The sequence below is a fragment of the Sesamum indicum genome, linkage group LG11 (assembly GCF_000512975.1).
Source record: "Sesamum indicum cultivar Zhongzhi No. 13 linkage group LG11, S_indicum_v1.0, whole genome shotgun sequence".
NCBI lineage: Eukaryota > Viridiplantae > Streptophyta > Magnoliopsida > Lamiales > Pedaliaceae > Sesamum > Sesamum indicum.
The window spans coordinates 10290514-10309692 of record NC_026155.1 but is presented as its reverse complement, the minus strand read 5'-3'; the positions used below and the strand labels follow the sequence as shown (position 1 = coordinate 10309692).

Here is a 19179-nt window from a genome sequence, read left to right as displayed (position 1 = left end):
TGTAGATAAAGTTTTCTTTCCGTACCGGGCAAGAGGATAGCAAATTACAGGCTAGTTGAGTTGTCGATGTTAATTTTCCGAGATATTCCAAAGATGAATTCATATGCTCAAGTACTATGAAAATAATAGTTAATCAAAGATATATGTTGGTCTGTTTTCATCAGTCATCACCTGGCCTACTACTAGTATAACAAGTTCATTGAAAGCCTATGGGAAATGAAAGCTATCATATTTTTGAAACTTAGTCCCCTAGAGAGGCTCCAAGAACCTGTCCTCTACCAACAGGACAAGAATCAACTTCAAATGTAGCTACATTTGATCGTATTTGTCCATTTTACGAGCAAAGCCAAGAAAAGGAGTCTTGTGTACGAAAGCGTAACTGTACCTTATACTCCAAAGTTGGAGTAAAACCATCTTGAGCAAATTCATTTGCTTGCATTAGCACGTTTGGCCCTCCGGCGAGTGTGGCTTCTATGGCTGCTGCGGTGACGCTTCTTTGGCTCTTTCCTGCATTTCATGTGAATTTGTGTCACAAGATTCAAAATAAGTACAAGGGCAATGATATTTTTAAACGGCTAACTATTTTACGAGCAGTAATTGGGCTCTAATTCTGAACTCGCTATAGCTTCCGAGCATCAGCCGACATGTTCATGTGGAGTCACTTGCTGATTCATGTGGCTCCACATATATAGTGGTGGATGGATTGATGCAAAGGAATCAAAGTTGTGGAGATCCTTGACAATTTGCAAGTGAAAAGAGGTTAACAACTTAAGGAATCACAAATGCTTACGGTAGAAGTGTTCTAAAAAGAAGAATCACAGGCAGCACAATCAGAATGGAGGCCTGCAATGATTGCCAGAGAGCGAAGGTTAGTACAGGAAATCATTTCAAACTGACAAATTTAGCAGCATTAGTACCTTAAATTCAGATTATATAGCAGACATACCATAAATTGAACCAGCCTTTCAGTTGCCAGAGGCTTTGTCAATTCGTAACTGTTTAGTGTTTCATGTAGAGTTGCTTGGACCTTTGAAATTGAATATCTTGTTAGATTTTCGTGACAATAATATAGAAAGCATCCATCTCAGAAAGAAGCATATATCAAAATTTTTGTTCAGATCGCTGCATCACTGAAGCCACTCTTTTCCTTCATCTTATGTTCCTGAGTTTTTCATGTGACAATGTCTAGTTTTTCGTTTGAGCAGTACTCCTTTTTGGGTTGCAGGGGTTAAACTTTTAAAGGATAAGTCAAAATGCCAACATTTGCTTTCATAAAGAAGAATATATGAGCAAATAGGAATCCACTTTATCATCTTCCTCAACAGTAGAGATGGGATTCAACCTGCTGATTAATAGTATATCTGGTGGCAAGGCGCGTGATGGAAGAGAAATAAATTTAATTTTAACCTTTCCCAAGGTCTCTTTGTTGGTATAACGAAGAAATCAAAAGGAACGGAAAATATTTTATCTTTGAATTTCAAACCTCAGGCAACTCTCCATTTTGTAAGGAATTAAAATTTATACTAAGGCATTTCCTTGCCACTAACCTTCCCTTCCCTCCATCATTGCTTCTACAAAGAAAAGGAGAGGTTGGTGCGCCTCCCTCGATTGCTCCTTCCTTCTATTCCTCCCATAGGGTGGTGCAATAAATTGACCACGATACATCATTAAGGAATAATTAATTCTGGGTGATACACAAGCCTCCCATCTTGATTTGGTTTGAAAATACAATGTTCTCCTCTAACACACATCCCTGGCTAACACTCATTCTCTTCTGGTACTCAGTCTAACATTTGAAGAAGTCATTACCAGAGTTTCTATAAACTTCTCAAAATGGACTCACATATTTTCAAGATGTCATATGTTTTTATAACGCCCCAATAACATTACAATTAATCCTCCAAAAAGTAATGAATCTAAAGTTCCACGTCCTAAAAAGATTATCCAGTAATTTTATGACTCCATACTACAAAATTCACCACAACTACCAATATCCAGTTAAGTCTCAACCATTTCAATAATATACTAATAAAGTACTATGTCGGTCGATAATGATATTAACTGACCAAAAAATAAACATAACATCTATATTCTGGCAATTCTGTTAAAATAATGGTTTCTCTACCTCAGAAACCAAGAAAAATATGGGCCACGCAATGCAACATTAAAATTTCCACTAGACTCAGCATTTAGAAGATCATGTCAGTAATGACTCATCGTTCTTTCTCTTGTCCCGATGTCTTTCCTTTTCTTTTTTTGCTTTTTTGCTTGAATCTTCTACAATCTTTCCTTGAATCCTCTACAATCTACAATCACTGCATAGCTCAATAATGAATGTCATGTCTTTCTCATACCTCGCCATAACCCTAGTTATTAAGTTACTTTAGGTGTGCATAAATGTGCTAACGTTGATTGCGTAGGAAATCAATTCAACAATGGCCTCAATGATTTCCTATGCAAAAAGATTAAAACAAAAAAAAAAAGCTCATTGAAGATACATACACATCCTTTTACAAAACAATTACCCCTACAATTATTGAACTCTTGACAAAAATAAACTTGTCTGTTTGCAAATTCCATAAATTTTGACCAAATATCCATAGTTGATCAGGCATGGGGTGGGGTGGTTGACGCTATTTGCAATTTGAGATGGAGACGGGGGTGGGGTTCTTGACGCTATTTGCAATTTCGGGACTAAGATGAAAAGCTTCTATAATTACCCACAAAATTATGGGAGGATGGTGTAAATAATTATCCCTTAATCTTTCTTACTCTTATTTGAGGTCAGTGACATGAACATTCTCTCGTGTAATTAAGGCTTTATCAGGCCAATGATCCAAAAGAAAAAACAAAGCTTTATCACAACAAAACTATCACAAAGAGTAAATATCTACTTTTTAGAAAGTTTTCAGCGGCTGTAGTGTCTTCCCCTGTTTAGCAAAATACGTATCATCTACTGTCCTGAGGATAAACACAAATAAAGTTTTAAAACTAGGAACAAGTTAGCCATACCCCCAAGGAACAACATCACATAAACAAGTCAGCAACTACAATTCAATGAAAAAACAGTTTACTGAAAAGAGGCAAAGGAGGAAAGAGCAAACAAACATATAAAGAGGGAGAAAGAGTAAATGAGACTGATGCAAGTAACGGTAACAGGGAGAAAAATAATCCTAAATGGGAAAGTCATATGGTGAAGTTCATACCAGGGAATGATATTCTCGAACATTCTTAGAGATCTTCTGATGATAGTGAATCACTTTTTTGGAGAAGGGTTTCATGAATAGACAAGCTTTATCAAGATGAGGTTCAGTTATCTCTGAAACTTGATCAACATATGGCTTCACGAACATCTTTGCTTCCTGCCAAAATGTGCAATGAATGACTGATGGCATGGGAGTTAAGTTGACAATGCAGATTATTATCATCACTAAAGGCGTTTCACTGGGTACCTGGAAGTATGGGTCCACCGTCTCTCGTATATTCATTATGTGACGTTTAATGGTGCTATGCACCACATGATAATACTGAATGGCTCGAGTAGAAAATGATTGCAGCAACGGATGATAATTGTCCACAATAGCATTGTAGTGTTCATTGATAATTGGGAACCATTTCTTGAAACATGGAGTAGAAAAGTTATTACGAAAGCCATCAGTGAACAAAGTCAGAAAATTATAATAGTTAAAGATATCATTGGCCAAAAAATGTATTGACACAAAACAAAATCTAGCACCCAAAGTACTAAACTTTGAATTTTGATAGTAGTTCAAAGGGATAAGCGAAAACTTGAACAATAGGATATGATACGCAATTAAACAAATGGCAAAGGAAAATGACTAATATCACAACAATTCAAAGAAAAAAAGATGCAAAAGAATTACATGCACCAAGACCACAGGGAATAGCAACACTTGTCTTGTAGTTGCAAAATAGTTCCAGCACATAAAAGGTCAACCAAATTCACCCAAGAAGCCAGTACTGGAGAATCCCTTTAGCCATTTCTTGCCGAATATAGTATTTCAAGAGCCTGAAAAAGATTAAAATAGAAAAGGAAAAAGAAAATTGTCATAGCTTACCCTTTTTATTGTCCTCAAGTGATGCTGCACCCACTTTTCAACTTCATATTTTTGCTTAAGAGCCTGAATAAATGTAATAATTAGAATGATTACAACTAATGCACACAAAATCCTTTGCAGGTAAAAATCAAGCTTGGATATTGATACAGCAGGCAGTCAGCGTAATGATCAATGAATAGATGATACTATAAGAGAACAACACCTCTTGAATTGTTGGATTGAAGACCGGTCTCCCAATCTGATTCCAGAGAGTTAAGACAAACGACTACATTTTTAAGATAAACCATTAGATGAACAGTTAGAATCAATAAGATTGACCTCGTAAGAGAAGTGTATTACCTGACAGTGAACTATATGAGCAGAAAACGAAGATGGCAACCTTGCTCCGTGAACCTAGTAATTGTTAAACTCATTAAAAAGTCAGTCAATCTAACAGAGAACAACCCATAAAAAGCAATTCATTTATGCTGAACTTAGAGGAGTATTTTCTTTTGCTATTATGTCTCCTTATATTGCTTTTTCCTCCTCCAGATTTTTCAGTTTCTTCTAGTAAAAATACCATGCGAAGAAAACTTGTAGTTATATTCTTAGCTAATACCAACCTAACTTGTTATACTATGTCCAACATTGGTACATACACCTTAGCATGACTACTTAATTTTTGGGGTCTACTTTACACGCCAAAAACAATCCATACTTGACATATCTTAATTTTATTACTTTTTCTGAACTCTCTCTCCACTCTGAAACTGGAGCTCGAAAAAAATTAAATGCTATCTGATAAGAACAAATGGTTAAACCAAAGATATTGATAATTTAGCAGTACACTGAGTGATACAAGACAATTATTAAAACATAAGAATTAGTTTAAGGCAGGAGAGTCAAAACATTGTTTCATTATAATTATAGTCCCAAGTTCATAGTTACACTAACTAGAATTGACTGGTCAAATGGGCAACTGACCATTTTCCTTATTAGCATAAATTATTTTCAGAACAAACTTATATAACCAGAATATAAAATGAATTCAGATTGTTTAGTTAATAATTGGTTAGTTCACTTCCAGAGCAACTAGACATGTATATTGTCCTTCATGCTGCTGACTTCTCAGTATGGCTTCGCCAACTATGACCATATGACGTTTTACACCTTTCACCAGGCGCTTTCTTTGCTTTGTTAACCTCTACAAATCTCCTCCAGGAATCATAAAAATATGAGGTCTGGAAATGACAAAATAATGCCTCAGCTTCCTTTTATTTTCCTTTTAAACTAATATTACTTGAACATTTATTTAAATCAATTTTTCTTATAAGCTGGCCCATGGCTTCAAGAAAAAAGATGATAATCTTCAAATTCCAAAAACTTGAGAAATGTAGTGTAAGGATATCAATCTTTCACAGACAGAATTTTAAAATATAACAACCAGAAGTTAATCATACAAATCTAACACATAAGCAGGTTACTATGTCCGGTGAAGAACCTTGGTTTTAGAATTAACTTACAGAGGCCTTCAAGAAGCAGAAAGTATTAGTGAAACAAAGAAAGATGAAATTTAAGATCACCTCTTTGAGTTGTTTGGTCATTGAAGAAGCCTCCAGTTTTGCTTTCAGCATTTCTTCCTGTAGCCACCTCAAAATTATCTCTTTCATGAGGCTACAGACACCTTGTACTACTAAAAGAAGAAAAGAGGTCTAGGGACTGATACAACCTCGGCTGCTTGGAGAGCACGTTGAGCCTTATGAATTCTTGATGTTTGTTCATTATTAATCTTCCGGAGCTGACAATGAAGCAAGGTACATCAAAGGATTCAATTGCATGTTAAGACAATAGTTTGCAGATGCAACTGCATCATTGATAATGGAGAAATCAAAGAATACCATATAACAGGTCCACTAAAATTTAAGAACAACAAACAATGGAAAATTAAAATCAACAAGAAATTATAATAAATGCAAAATGATGAATCGCTTCCTGCAGTACAAAAGTCGCAAAGGAGTGCTCGTGGAATTCCAGTGATCATAAAATTAAGCATACATTTTCAAGCTTCAACTTCAGCCCTTCAATCTTTTCCTCAGCTGCATTTGCTTGGGACTCCAGCTTGTCCTTCTTTCTGTTTTGTGCTTCTATCTCCTTATTAAGATTCAAAATCTATGGCATGGCACACATGAGAAGCACAACACTTTTCTTCAATAAGAAGTAAACATAAAGATCACCATAGTTAATTCTCCTTGATTTTGCATAAACCTGTTTCTCGAGTTCATTAGCATGTGCATTAACCTCTCCTATCCGTTCCTTCACTTCCAACGACTCCTTCTCCTAGTATAATGGGAAAAACAAAAGAGAATTATTCCTTGAGAGTAATAAACATTCAGTGATTGAATGAGAAATTCTAATCCATTGAACAAATTTTACAACTGCATTGATCATACTGCAGTCTGCAATGAAGCCAAGAGATTTGATTTATCTTCAATAACTTTCTCCAATTGCTTGATACCACCATCCTTCCTTTTTACTTCAGCCGTTCGGTCCTCAATGATGGTTTCTTCAATCAGATTCACAATCACCAATATCAAAAAGAGAAAATGCTATGATATATTCTTATCTGATCTCAGAGCAATCATAAAAGCTTCAACCTTCAACACTTTACCGTAACAAATTACAAACGCTGAGACAAAGCCCAAAAAAACTATTTTCTTGCTTCCAATAATGTATCAGACTTAAGCCCATGATTCAAACTTTTAATAGGCCGTAACACAATGCGAAGTTAAATTTACACTATATTTTTTTTTTGAAAAAAAAATGATAATCTCAATTAGAAAGTTGAAATTAGAAAAAAAGAAATACTATGACATTCATACTGTTTCACTACTATCCAACTGGAAATCAGAAACACGAAAACTTATATATTCTTACGAACCTAAATAAGAAATCTTTGACTTGAGTTGGCGGAGTTCGAGTTCTGCAGCTTCTGATTGCGATACGGCGCCATCATGGTCTCGCAAATCCGCGATGTCTTCAGAGAGTAGCATCGTGTCCGCCCACGCGAATGCTGCCAATAGCATCGGCAGGAAAACTAAAACAAGGAAGACTATCTGCCGGAACGCCATTAAAGACGGAACTGAGCACACAGCGTCGCAGCGAGCAGTTATTTTGGCTTTCGGAATTTTGAGAGAGAAGACCTCTGCAGGCTTTTACTATTTTACCCCACAACTTATGACTCTCTGATTTGCCTGTACTTAAATATTTCAATAATGATTTATTCTTTATTATAGTTTATTTATTTTAATTAGTTATCCAATATTTTCAAAAAAAATACATTAAATTGAAAATATTGAAATAAATTCTGAAGAGATAAAACAAAAAATAGAAATAAATTATATTTAACGAGGAAATATGAGAAAAAACTTAAAATTGAAAAAAGAAAGAGAAAATAGGCAAAAATAGCAATAATATAACTGGCGATTAATCATACTCGATTTTTGTACATAATTTAAATCATTATTATATTATTTAATTAAATAAAAATATAAAATAAATAACTAAACAAAATTAATAAAGTAAATTGATTTTAAATGTGTATAAATAAAAATATGATTACTTGTGAAAGAAACAAAGGAGTGTTTGCAAAAAAATTTCATAGTGTTTGGATTTGTTTTCTAAGTGTTTTGTAGAGATAGAGATAGAAAAATAAAAATAAATAAGTGTTTGTTAGAGATAGTATGGATGTTTGGATTTATTTTTTAAGATAATTTAAAATAAGTATTGTATGTTTAATATTGTGTTTTGGGAGATAAAAATTATTATTCATAATTAAATCATGTATTTTTTATATATATTTATGATAAAATAGTTAAAAATACCCAGATAAAATATTTATAAATTACGACAAACATTAAATATGTTTTCACTTGTCCCATAAACAACTTGAAAATGAAAATCCATAAGCAAAAATAGTAATGCAGAAATGGTTTGATTGTTGGGAAAGGCAATAAACATGAAAGAAAAATCTGTTAAAAGTTAGGAAAGGAAGGTGCATTCACGACTATAATGAATCTACTATTACTATATCATTACCCTCACTTAACCATATCCTAATCCACAATCATTTATTCCGTCTTTCACCACAGTTTTACGTACCCCATTTCTCCTACTTATACGCACACTACTCCCATCCATCACACAATTAATAATGGCTGGAGGAGCAGATAACTTGTTGGAGCAAAGCCCTGAGCTCCACGTTTCGCCCAACCACGCCCCGCGTCTAGATGCAAGAGGCATTATGATTGTCCCAAAGCTGCCCAAGCCCGACGCCCAAACCATTCGCAGGCCCCGTGGCCGCCCCGCGGGATCCAAGAACAAGCCTAAACCCCCCATCATCATCACAAGGGACAGTGCCAACGCGCTGAAAGCCCACGCAATGGAAGTAACCTCCGGCTGCGACGTCAGCGAAAGTCTAGTCAACTTCGCCCGCAGAAAGCAACGAGGAATATGCGTGCTCAGCGCCACGGGCTGCGTCACCAATGTCACATTGCGGCAGCCGTCGTCATCGGGCTCCATCGTCACTCTTCACGGCAGGTTCGAGATTCTGTCTTTGCTCGGCTCGATTCTGCCCCCACCGGCCCCGCCGGGAGTGACGGGCCTCGCAGTGTATCTTGCCGGGCCTCAGGGGCAGGTCGTGGGAGGGAGTGTTGTGGGGCCGCTTATTGCTTCGGGCCCTGTGGTGATCATGGCTGCTACTTTCATGAATGCCACTTTTGATCGCCTGCCGTTGGACGATGATGAGATGGTTGTCGGACAGCAGTACCAGAACAATCGGCAGCGCCACCATGTTGATGTTTGTGATGATCAGGTGTGCGGGATTCCGCAGAATTTGCTGACTAATTGTACTCTGCCTTCTGAGGGTTATACATGGGCACCGGGCCGGGCTCTGTCGAAGTCCTAGGTTGGTTGAAATATGTTCTTGAATCAGTTAAGAGGGCTTGGTATGCAATATATATGATTAATTAATAATTATTTCTTTCGATCAATTGTTATAATTTTTATTTTTTTTCACTATCGAGTAATTTTAACTGTAATTGTAATTAGTAGTTACTAATTATGCAAAAGAGTGGGAGAACTTGAAATGTAATTTTATTCTCAGGTCTTAATTATTTCCTGTTTAATCTTTAATATAATTACTTTATTGAATTCATTTATTCTTTAAATTGGTTTACAACAGTAAGTTTAAAATAAAATTACTCTAATATATTTATTTTAGAAAAAAATAATTTATTTTTTATAGTTTGTGGTTAAAGTTTATTAAAATAATGTCAGACTAAATAATAATATAATTTTAAAAAATAATATAAAAATATTAGCATTGAATATTAACTTACTGGTTTATAATTAGTTTATTTAATAATACTTTGATTTATAACAGTAAGTTTCTTTTTCCCAATCAAATTGATGTTTTCTTCGTTTTTTCTAATGGATTTGATGTTTAATTTTTCATTTCTTTCAAGGGTTAAAAGGAGCTAACATATATAACTTTCTTGATTTAGGATTAAAAACAAACGGAGAAGCATATATATCTCTTTTTGGACTTCTCTCTTTGGACATGAAAGAATTTTTTACTTCAGAAAATTCATGTACCATATGGCGGAGAGTTTTGGGTATCTAGTTAGACTATTGACATAGTCCACATAAATTATGTCAAATCGAACTGTATATCATTTACTCCGCTCATAAAATAATGACCACAAAAAGTAACCTTTGAGATTCACGCCTTTACTGCAAAAATCATATATATAAAAACAAATTAAACCTAGTTAAGTTATATATAAAAAAACATATTCAATTCAAAATTTATGTTTTGTGTTGAGATTAAAAATTTGAAGAACTATATATATATATAGGATAAATTACAGCGACCTTCCATAAGGTTTGGTATAATTATGAATATCTTCTTTTTGTTTGAAAAATACAAATACCCTTAATGTTTAATGAAATTATATAATCCTTAGATGGAGGTGTGAAATTGGCAATTCTGTCCTTATTGTATTTTCTTAACAAAATTAAAAATTTATAAAAAATCAAATGGGGTGGATGAAAAAATTTTAAAAATTATAAAAAAAATATCTACTTAGTCCATTAAAAAAATAAATAAAATTATTATTTTGATTTTAGTCAGTTTATCTTAAAAAAATAGATGAAAACCTAACGGATTTGGCTAATTATTAGACGACTGTTAAAATCGAGAAGGTATTAGTAATTTTTTAAACAAGGAGAATTGTAGCAAATTACAAAAAAAGTAATTGTAATTTACCTTGTATATATAGGTATAGATATACTATCTCCATGCTCTTAGTGATACCTAATTCTTGTCGTATCGATTCGAGCTCGACTAATTGGTAGACTCGTTTCAATTGGTAGATATATAAATCCACAGTGTACTAGCATATGATGATTGTTGTTGTTTAGAACTGCAACCAATTTGATACCTGGCAAGATTTTAGATCATGAAATTAAAAACCTGTAGGCATCCAACCCTAGTTTTTTCGTCTTCCTACGATGTTAATTGAATAAAAAGATTAAGAATCTCAATGTTGAGTAATTGAAATCACGAGAAATTGATTAAGCAGAGACCCCTGATAAGTAGAAGTGGCAGAACCAAAAAACAAAATCTTTGGGTGAGGTTGCTTGCTGCCAATGTTCTTCAACAGTTGATCAGCATTGTTGTTGGCCATTGCAAATTATTAAGGTTGAAAGGAAAGAGCAACTTGTGTGCAATAATTGTAAGCAAATTAAGGGTTGAAATATGAGACTTGGATCGGTTGGGTGCAGCAATCAAGTACAAAGATCTTGTATTTATAGGCCAAATTTAAAAATTTAGTTGAGTGTATACTTTGTCTTATATAATTTATTTCCAGATATACACAAAGAGTCGATCCATGTTCATTCAATCTTAACAAATAACAATATCCGACCGATCTTTTGTCACATTTTTGGCATCGCATTAACAAGCAAAATTGACAAGTGTATCATGTAAGAACAACAATAGCTGCACTTTTGTTGTCTTCCAATTAGTGAGAATTCTCAACTCCCCCAACCAAAAAGATACTTTCAATGTTCAAACTAAACAAAAATGGCACGACACTCATGATTGTAGATCGCTCCAAATCATTTGCATCACTCTAGATCTCAATAACTTTCTCAAATTGTAAATTCCACAAAAGCACCGACGAAAGAAGATTACAGAGTCCCAGAACAAAAGTTCCTTGTTTTCCCACTTTGTACCACACACACACACACATATACATATATTGGCGAGAGAATAAGAGGCAAACAGATGTTTGCAACGGAACAATGCGATTCTTGCAAATACTAAACAGTAACTCTGATTTGTATGGAGGGGAAAAATAAAAGAAAAACGAAAAACCTTACTGGGCTGATCCTAGTATATGTAAAGCATTCAGGAAACCCAAAAGACAATTTCTACTTGCGTTTCCATTGACAATAGGCCATCTAAAAAGGTATGAGCTCTCTCTTTGGCCATGACTCTATCTTCAGGAAGTACTTCACAGGGACCACTCCATCAAACCCCTCTGTTAAAATCACCCTGTTGTCTGATATGTAAAGCTTCATTCCCTCTGAGCAGAAGACAAGGTGTGAGAATAAAAAAGCACAAGAGCCCATTTGTTCTCAATAGTAAGAGGTATTCAGATGTGACAATATTGTACCTTCCAAAGCCTTTCTTACATCAAGAAAGATTAACACGTTAACATCTCGTCTCATACCTGAAAAATCATGTCTACATATCAACACGAATAACGCACTGATATAAAGGCCTACTAATGCAAAAGTTGAATTCTCAGATCCATCTCCACATATACACCTTAACTAACTTTTTATCCTTTTGTTATTCTCACCAAGTCTAGTAACGAGCATGTGAGGTTCTCAAGCAACAAATTGTACACGACAGATTTAGCATGTGGTTCTAATATCAATATCTTACCACTAATGACTTCCCCGTCTGTTGGCAAGCCACAAGAGAAATGTACATGCAATCTCTTCATGCGCTTGAGACCCACCTCTAGAATTGATTCCAAGTTCTTCTTGTAGGTTCCGTGCACACAAACTGCAGATAACCATAGAGAGAACCAAAAAAATGAAATAACTCCCTACACCTCTTCAACAATGATACAGGGGAACACAGTGGTAAATCTAACCTGGAACTTCTTCAGGCGTAACTATAGGTTTAAGCAAGCTCTCAGTTTCAACTGTCTGTCAAAGCATTAAGAATGAAGAAAGAGACATTAGAAAAGGTCTGAAACAACCAAATGCCCCAGCCAATAAAACATGAAAATTAGCTTGTAAAGAGCATTGAAGAACGGCATATATGTGGAAAACAACTGGGATTGTCTGGATAACAAAGCCCTCTGAATGCTAAGAGAAAACACTCAGCAAATTACAGCATAAACACACAGTTAACAATCTAAACAATAAAAGCAGCAAAGCAACTGATGCATTGACTTTGTCAGATATAAAGTAAAAGGTTAAATAAGTCACATCACGATTGATCCAATGTAACTGCTCAATATTATGGAAACAAAAGGTTGACTGTCTCTGCCTCAAGCTCAGATTAGAATACTGGCATGGACAGTCTGCTTTTCATGTTTTGGGTTCCATCCAACAGCAACATAAATATTTCCAGTACTGATTGGATCAAATGAATTTTACAGCCCTTGCTTAGAGTGATTATGCCCCCATTAGGCAATGCTAGTTTTAGGCCCATCATATCAGAAGCTTTTTGAGATTGATTGAGTATTTTCTAGAGATACTCTCAAGATAATCACCCATAAACTAACACAAAATAAATTCATTCCCAGCCTCGATTATCCATAATTGAAATTCTCCTAATGTGTTTGAACTTTCAATTTCTCCTATCATTTTTAATATTTCAGTATCCACCATCCTAACCCAATGCATAATAAAAATATTCAGAAAGAGCAAAAGAAGGGGAAAAAAAAGATAAAAGATGAGCTGTACGGAACATTTAGAAAATATCAGATGGTCTGCTTCATATCCTGTTTCCATCTGGATACATAACAGAAAAATACAGACATAATTGCACTTTTTCAAATGATATGTTACCGCTATAGTGTGACCTTGGTTTGCACGTATAAGAAGCTCCCCATTTTCTTCCAATAGGCTAAACCGCTGCTTGTTATCCTTCCTGACGGCCTATAAAACAATAAACATCATCAAATCATAGTATTGTCGGGCATTAGGTGATGATGTATAAAACACCCAGATATATTGAAGGAAACATGCATAACAACACAACAACAGCAGAATACATGGTATATATCTCATTAAGCTTGAAAGTGTAACACTCCAGGGAACTCAACAAAAAAATTGCGAGAAAACTTAAAAGGTGATCACTTACAAATAACTCAAGTAAATCTTAAGATGAAAGGTATAACTTACAAGCATCTTAGTGTAAGATCTTTTTAAATGAATACTCAGGCTCCAACTAGCCATCACTGCCTTGGTTTTATGACAAATACAACGGATTTAAATGATTCTGGTCTCAATCATGTGCCATGAAGTCCCGAATGTTGGCAGAACTGAAGGAATACTACTCTGAACTACTCAATCACAGTCACGTTCTGAATTTCATACGAATAAATTGGAAAAAAGTCATACCTCTCTAACATCCTCTATTGTGTGCGATCTTAGAGGAATATTAGCGAAAGTCTTCAAATTGAGCTTCAGCACATCTTGGACCTTGACATATCCATCACTCCTCATTTCTAGCTTCAGCTCAGAAGCCATGTGCCGCAGTATACGTGTCCTGAATGATTTTGTCAAAAACAGCTAAATTAAAATTAAAAAATATACAAGTATATTCAATTCATTTGAATTCAATTGCACAAACCAACAGCTCAATAATCCATTCTGTTTGCTACACCTAAAATTGATGGAATCAATAGAAGTATAAACTGAAACCCAATAAAACTCTCTTAACTTTTCGAATATGTAGAAACACACTCATCTCCTCCAAACCAACCAAAAAAAAAGGAAAGAAAACAATCATCTTTTCCCAAGACCCTATTTGCAGTGAAAAGACAACCAAGTATTAAACATGGAACAAATATTAAAAATCTATAAAAATAAAAGAACTTATGCTATCTCTTTATTACTACAACAAAAATGGACACAAAACCTACATTGATACTTTTCATTCCAAGTTTTCAACCACTCAGCACAGCAGCAAATCAGCAAAAGAACACAACACAAGAATACACAAACCAATTTAATTCAAAACAGTCTCATTATTCATTTACAATTTATAAATTCCCTCGAGTGAGCTCCAAAATCTTAGAAACCAACTTGATAAAACTCTTTCTTGATTGCCCCACTTCGTTTTCATGGAATTCCAAGGCTTTTTTTTTTTCATTTTGTGAAAGCTTAATTTGGCAATTTTTTAAACATTTCCCTTTTTCTTTTCAGTGTATCAGAATCTAGTTAGACATTCGTAATCAACATCAACCGGCGTCTTAAAAGAGAACGAAAATTTTGCAAAAACTTAAATAGAAAACCGAATGCATTTGTAAACTGCACATACAGTAGTCTGCCAAGAGCATCAATTTTATCATTCCCAGAAGATCCGCTACCACGGCCTCTTGATCTTCGGCGATTGTCTTCCATCTCCAATCCTCCACCTCTAACCCCACTACCATCACAAATTAAAGAAAAATAATCAGCCAAAAAGACATTAGAAACAGCGAAAATCGCTTAATCCAGCAATTTCCCCACCGCGAAAAAAAAATTCCAGATAAAAGAACAAGGAAAACGAGAAATTTACCTTCTGGTAGAATGAGCTGAGGAGGTGAAATAGCGGCTTCCAGCGGTGGGATTGTGCCGACTCTCCATGAATGTGGACCTCCGGAATCTCAAATGCAACAGAGGAGCTTCGGCGACGACAGATGGCACAGAAACAAGGCGGTTGCACAGAATTCGTAAGCCAACGCTGGTGAGTGAAGCCCACATCTACGCCGAAGCTGATTTCCTGGGGGGTAGCGACTTGTGATGACGCAGGGGTTAGGTCAGCGGGTCAGCCCAAGTGTTCAATTGAATATGGGCATAGCAGTACCCGTACCATATTATTACCCGTGTGGCAACGGGTCAGGCCGTGTACGAAAATCAAATGGGCACAGTATGAATTTGAGGCTCAGAAGGATCCATTGGGTTCGATAATCAGAGAGGACAGAGCAAAAGATCATCTCTAAATCAAAAAGATTGTGTAAAAAACATAGATATTCACAAGAACATAACAAAAATTCAGCCGAAGTCGAAGCACAACCAAACAAAGTTAATAAAAATTCAATAAGGCATTTTTTCTACAAACTGTAAAAGAAATTTACCAAAAACAAAAATCACATGTTAATGGTGGAGTCGGAGCGAAGGTGTGCCGATGGATTCTTCACTTCGAACGACCACAGAGAGTGAGACAGAAATTTCACTTCTTAGTGAATAGGCAATTCTCAATTTCTCACATTACATCTACCTTTTTAACTTTTCTTTTCTATTTTTATTTTTAATTTTAATTTTAATTGATTACTTGATTAAATATATAGAGATAACTAATATATTTATTTATATACATTAAATAAATATATAATTAAGAAAACTAATAATAAATGTATTTTGTTTACAAAATTCCACATATATTATATTAAATATTTATTTACAAAAAATTATCAAAAGATACTAAATTATTGATTAAATTATTTTTTTAGATAATACAAACTAAAAATACCATATTTTAATATCATCTAAAATTAAAATATGATATATTGACAAATAATTCTAATATATGTGAATTTTGAATATAAACTTGATATAATATTAAATATGTACTTAAATAATATTTATAAATAAAAAATAAAAAAGGTGTAAGCTCACGAGCCAAGTCGTGAGCTCAAAGAATATAGCTCGAGCTTGAATGCGAGTTCGCAGCCGACTCGCCTCATCTTGCACCCCTAGTATAAATTTCAACCATTTTTCTTTTAACAAGAAGTTTTGGTAGTTTTTGCTCTGATTATCATTACATATTAGAGAAAATTATTATTTTGGTCCCACGTGATGAAATGTATTGTATTTTCTGTCATATAGTGTACGAATTTAATACATGTGGTTTTAAAAGTAATAAATTGTAGCATTTTTTGGGGAGAATGGCAACTGAAGAGCCAAACTTTCAGCAGAGTTTAGCAATTCTCAGGGTTAGTTTTTTTTTTTTTTTTATTATTATTAAAAACTAAATAAAAAAATAATTAACCCCAATTCTAGAGTATCAAATATGCAAATTCCTATTTACCTCCCACAGTCTTGAACTAAATTCCAAATGCATCCTTGAGCTTTTGCTAGGTCTCAAATATATCCCCAGAGATTTATATGACCAGAAAAGTCCATATATATATTTTTTTAATTTTTCCATATTTCTATGATAGAAACTAAAACTAACTTAATATAAAGAACGTTTTAACATATAATATCAAATTATTAAAAAAATTATACGGATTGAAATCATATAAAGAAAGATTTTATATCTTCATTAACGGTAATTATGTCCATTTTTGTTTAGGTCCAGTAACTTATGAAATTGTTTACTTTTAGTTCTCTGGCAGATTTTCGGACAATTTTTACCCCTATGATTGCATATGGATTAAAACTGTCTTTCAAAAGTTGCATAAGGGTAAAATTGTCCGAAAAAAGTAAGCAATTTCGTGAGTTATTGGACCTAAACAAAAATGAATATAGTTATCGGTCTAAAATTAAAATTAGGCATACTTAAGGGACTAAAATAATACTTTTCCCAAAATTTTATTATGAATACATGAAAGATGTTATTTATAATCTTATATGATTGAAAATTATTGTTCCGATTTGTATAATCTCTTGTGCATTTTTTTAGCTCACTTACCAACTTTTATGACTTGTACACAATCTTACTCATAAAAATAAAATTGACATACCCTTAAAGTTACTATCTTTTTTTTTCATATTTATTAATATTATTCTCTAAATAATTAAATAGAGTATATGATTGTACAAAATTGTGTAGAAGTATTAACACAATTCAATAAATAGTTCTAACATCAACACACCCAACTCAATTACATGGCAAAGTGCGAGTTTTATAATTGTTGGGCTAGGTTTGAATTAAGATATTTAAAAACTAAAAATAATGAATTGAGTCGAAAAATTATCTAAATTAATCCAACCCCGCAGCATGCGGTCCTATGGACCTTCATATTTCGTTGCGGCGGGATTGCCGAAAAAATACAGTCACCAATAGTCATTGCAAGAGCAAGCTCCGTCCTTGAAACAATTCAACCCATTGGCTGACTAAAGAAACCAAAATTTAACCCAGTAGAATTTTCAATCTCACGAGCTGGTAAACAACTAAAATTGAGCTCGAGTTCAAAATCGAGCCGGCTTGTGAGGCTCGACTCATCTGCCACCCCTATAGTAAAGGCGTGAATCTAAAAAATGGTCATTATTTGATAATTATGAGTGGAGTGAAGAATATACAGTTCGATTTGACATAATTTATGTGGACTATGCCGATAGTCTAATCAGGTACCCAAAACTCTCCGCAATATACCCACAACATGACGTCATCCATCCCACGACCATCTAAAGTGTTGTCGCTAATTGTGACAGAATATAGCCGTCGCAATATGTCCGTCGGAATAAAATAATATTTTTTGGAATTATTTGGTTAAATTTATTTAAAAGATCTTATAAATCCATACATCTTATATAAGATGTTTTCAGAGCTTATGAGAATGTTCGATGCTATTTTAAAAATAAGTTCATAAAATATTTGCATTAATAAGAATCTAAATCTTATAAGATGCTGGTGGTGTCAAATTTATTAAGATTTTATAACAACTCTCTATTTATTTTTTTAGTATACAATGTTTGAATTATTTTGCTATCATTTATGAAACAATGATTAACATATAATATTAAAATTTTTGTGACCCGTACACATTTCTGGTTATTTATTAGCATTCAGGCAAACGTGGAAAGGGACAATATTCAATCTACATGCTGCAACACGTTGTCTTCTCTCTTACTTTATTCATCGTATTTGTACTATTTAATGACCATACTGCTGCACGTCGTCGTATAATATTACAGATAATAAGACAAGGAGACGTGGTCCACGTCACTCCCTTATCCCCCCTGCTATTATAATCTTGGGTCAATTTTTATTAAAATCGAGTGTAGTTTAATATAAGATCTATCTCACAATAAGTATATTATATTTGTTATATAATTAATTATTTTTTTAAATTATATATTAATTATACAATAAGCATATTATAATTATTATATAATTAGTTCAATTTCGATCAGATTTGTTTTGAATTAAAACTTGTCTGTCTCTAATGTTGCTCGGCCCCTTACATGAAAACTGGAAGGTTGTAATTATATTATTTATGCATGTGAATCAGATATTGTCCCTGTAATAAAGAAAATAATAAAATAAAAAAAGTGAAATTCACTTTATGATATTTTGTCAAACAAATAATTGATAAATGAGTCAAATTAGGAAAAGTTTTTCAAGGAATTCATGAAGCGCGTGTTGATTTAACAATCCAATTATATTAAAATATGTCGATTTCACATTATTATTTCTTCACCAAATAGAGAAAAAAATAATAGTATGGGAAATAATTAAAAATCATGGATGGGTTGTAAGAAGTCATCAGGGTTGGTCCATACACCTAGAATAAGACACTATGGTTGACGTTTTCATAACTCAACGTGGTCGGGGTGGTGATTATATATTTTTAAGAGATTGCGACTATACGTGTACTTTGTATTTCAAATTATTCTTTTAATTTTTTTTCTCAATTTAAACCCTACAAAATGTTCCGACTATCCTTTCTAGTGCAGTATAAACCCTATAAAAATACGGTGTTAGAGTCGAGTTGGAAAAGATTCGGGTAATGGCCTTCCATTGTTAAAATCAGTAGGTATTCAAGGTCTCTACAGAAAAAAACTTAAAAGTTGGAGTAGCAAAAATTTATACGTAATGCGG

The 19179-nt window shown here is 33.9% G+C and overlaps 3 protein-coding genes across 7 annotated transcripts in view; 1 reads left to right on the top strand and 2 right to left on the bottom strand.

Moving 5' to 3' along the window:
* LOC105173885 (structural maintenance of chromosomes protein 2) overlaps positions 1-7276 on the bottom strand; it is a 9743-nt gene extending 2467 nt beyond the window's left edge. For 3 of the 5 annotated variants that reach the window (XR_848789.2, XR_848788.2, XM_020697616.1), the window contains exons 1-14: positions 6997-7276; positions 6509-6621; positions 6324-6395; positions 6114-6227; positions 5788-5856; positions 5642-5698; positions 4419-4472; positions 4282-4344; positions 4080-4142; positions 3453-3617; positions 3207-3362; positions 947-1027; positions 791-843; positions 386-507 (exon numbers count right to left, since the gene is read on the bottom strand). Coding sequence is in view for 3 of the 5 variants with exons in the window: in XM_020697616.1 (XP_020553275.1) it covers positions 426-507; positions 791-843; positions 947-1027; positions 3207-3362; positions 3453-3617; positions 4080-4142; positions 4282-4344; positions 4419-4472; positions 5642-5698; positions 5788-5856; positions 6114-6227; positions 6324-6395; positions 6509-6621; positions 6997-7186 (1332 nt within the window). In the remaining 2 variants the exon portion in view is untranslated. Of the gene's footprint in view, positions 1-94; positions 508-790; positions 844-946; positions 1028-3206; positions 3363-3452; positions 3618-4079; positions 4143-4281; positions 4345-4418; positions 4473-5641; positions 5699-5787; positions 5857-6113; positions 6228-6323; positions 6396-6491; positions 6624-6996 lie in introns of those variants that run through there. The other 2 variants (XM_011095787.2, XM_011095788.2) reach the window with 2 other exon arrangements.
* LOC105173930 (AT-hook motif nuclear-localized protein 16) lies at positions 8208-9213 on the top strand. Its single transcript, XM_011095850.2, has one exon. It carries the CDS (start codon positions 8269-8271, stop codon positions 9019-9021), a length of 753 nt encoding a protein of 250 aa, XP_011094152.1. The 5' UTR covers positions 8208-8268; the 3' UTR covers positions 9022-9213.
* On the bottom strand, positions 11259-15616 carry LOC105173884 (tRNA 2'-phosphotransferase 1). The gene is made up of 9 exons (XM_011095786.2): positions 15488-15616; positions 14929-15348; positions 14689-14796; positions 13767-13914; positions 13212-13301; positions 12287-12341; positions 12073-12195; positions 11798-11854; positions 11259-11707 (listed from the first exon to the last, which is right to left on the bottom strand). Exons 2-9 carry the CDS (start codon positions 15111-15113, stop codon positions 11583-11585), a joined length of 891 nt encoding a protein of 296 aa, XP_011094088.1. The 5' UTR covers positions 15114-15348; positions 15488-15616; the 3' UTR covers positions 11259-11582.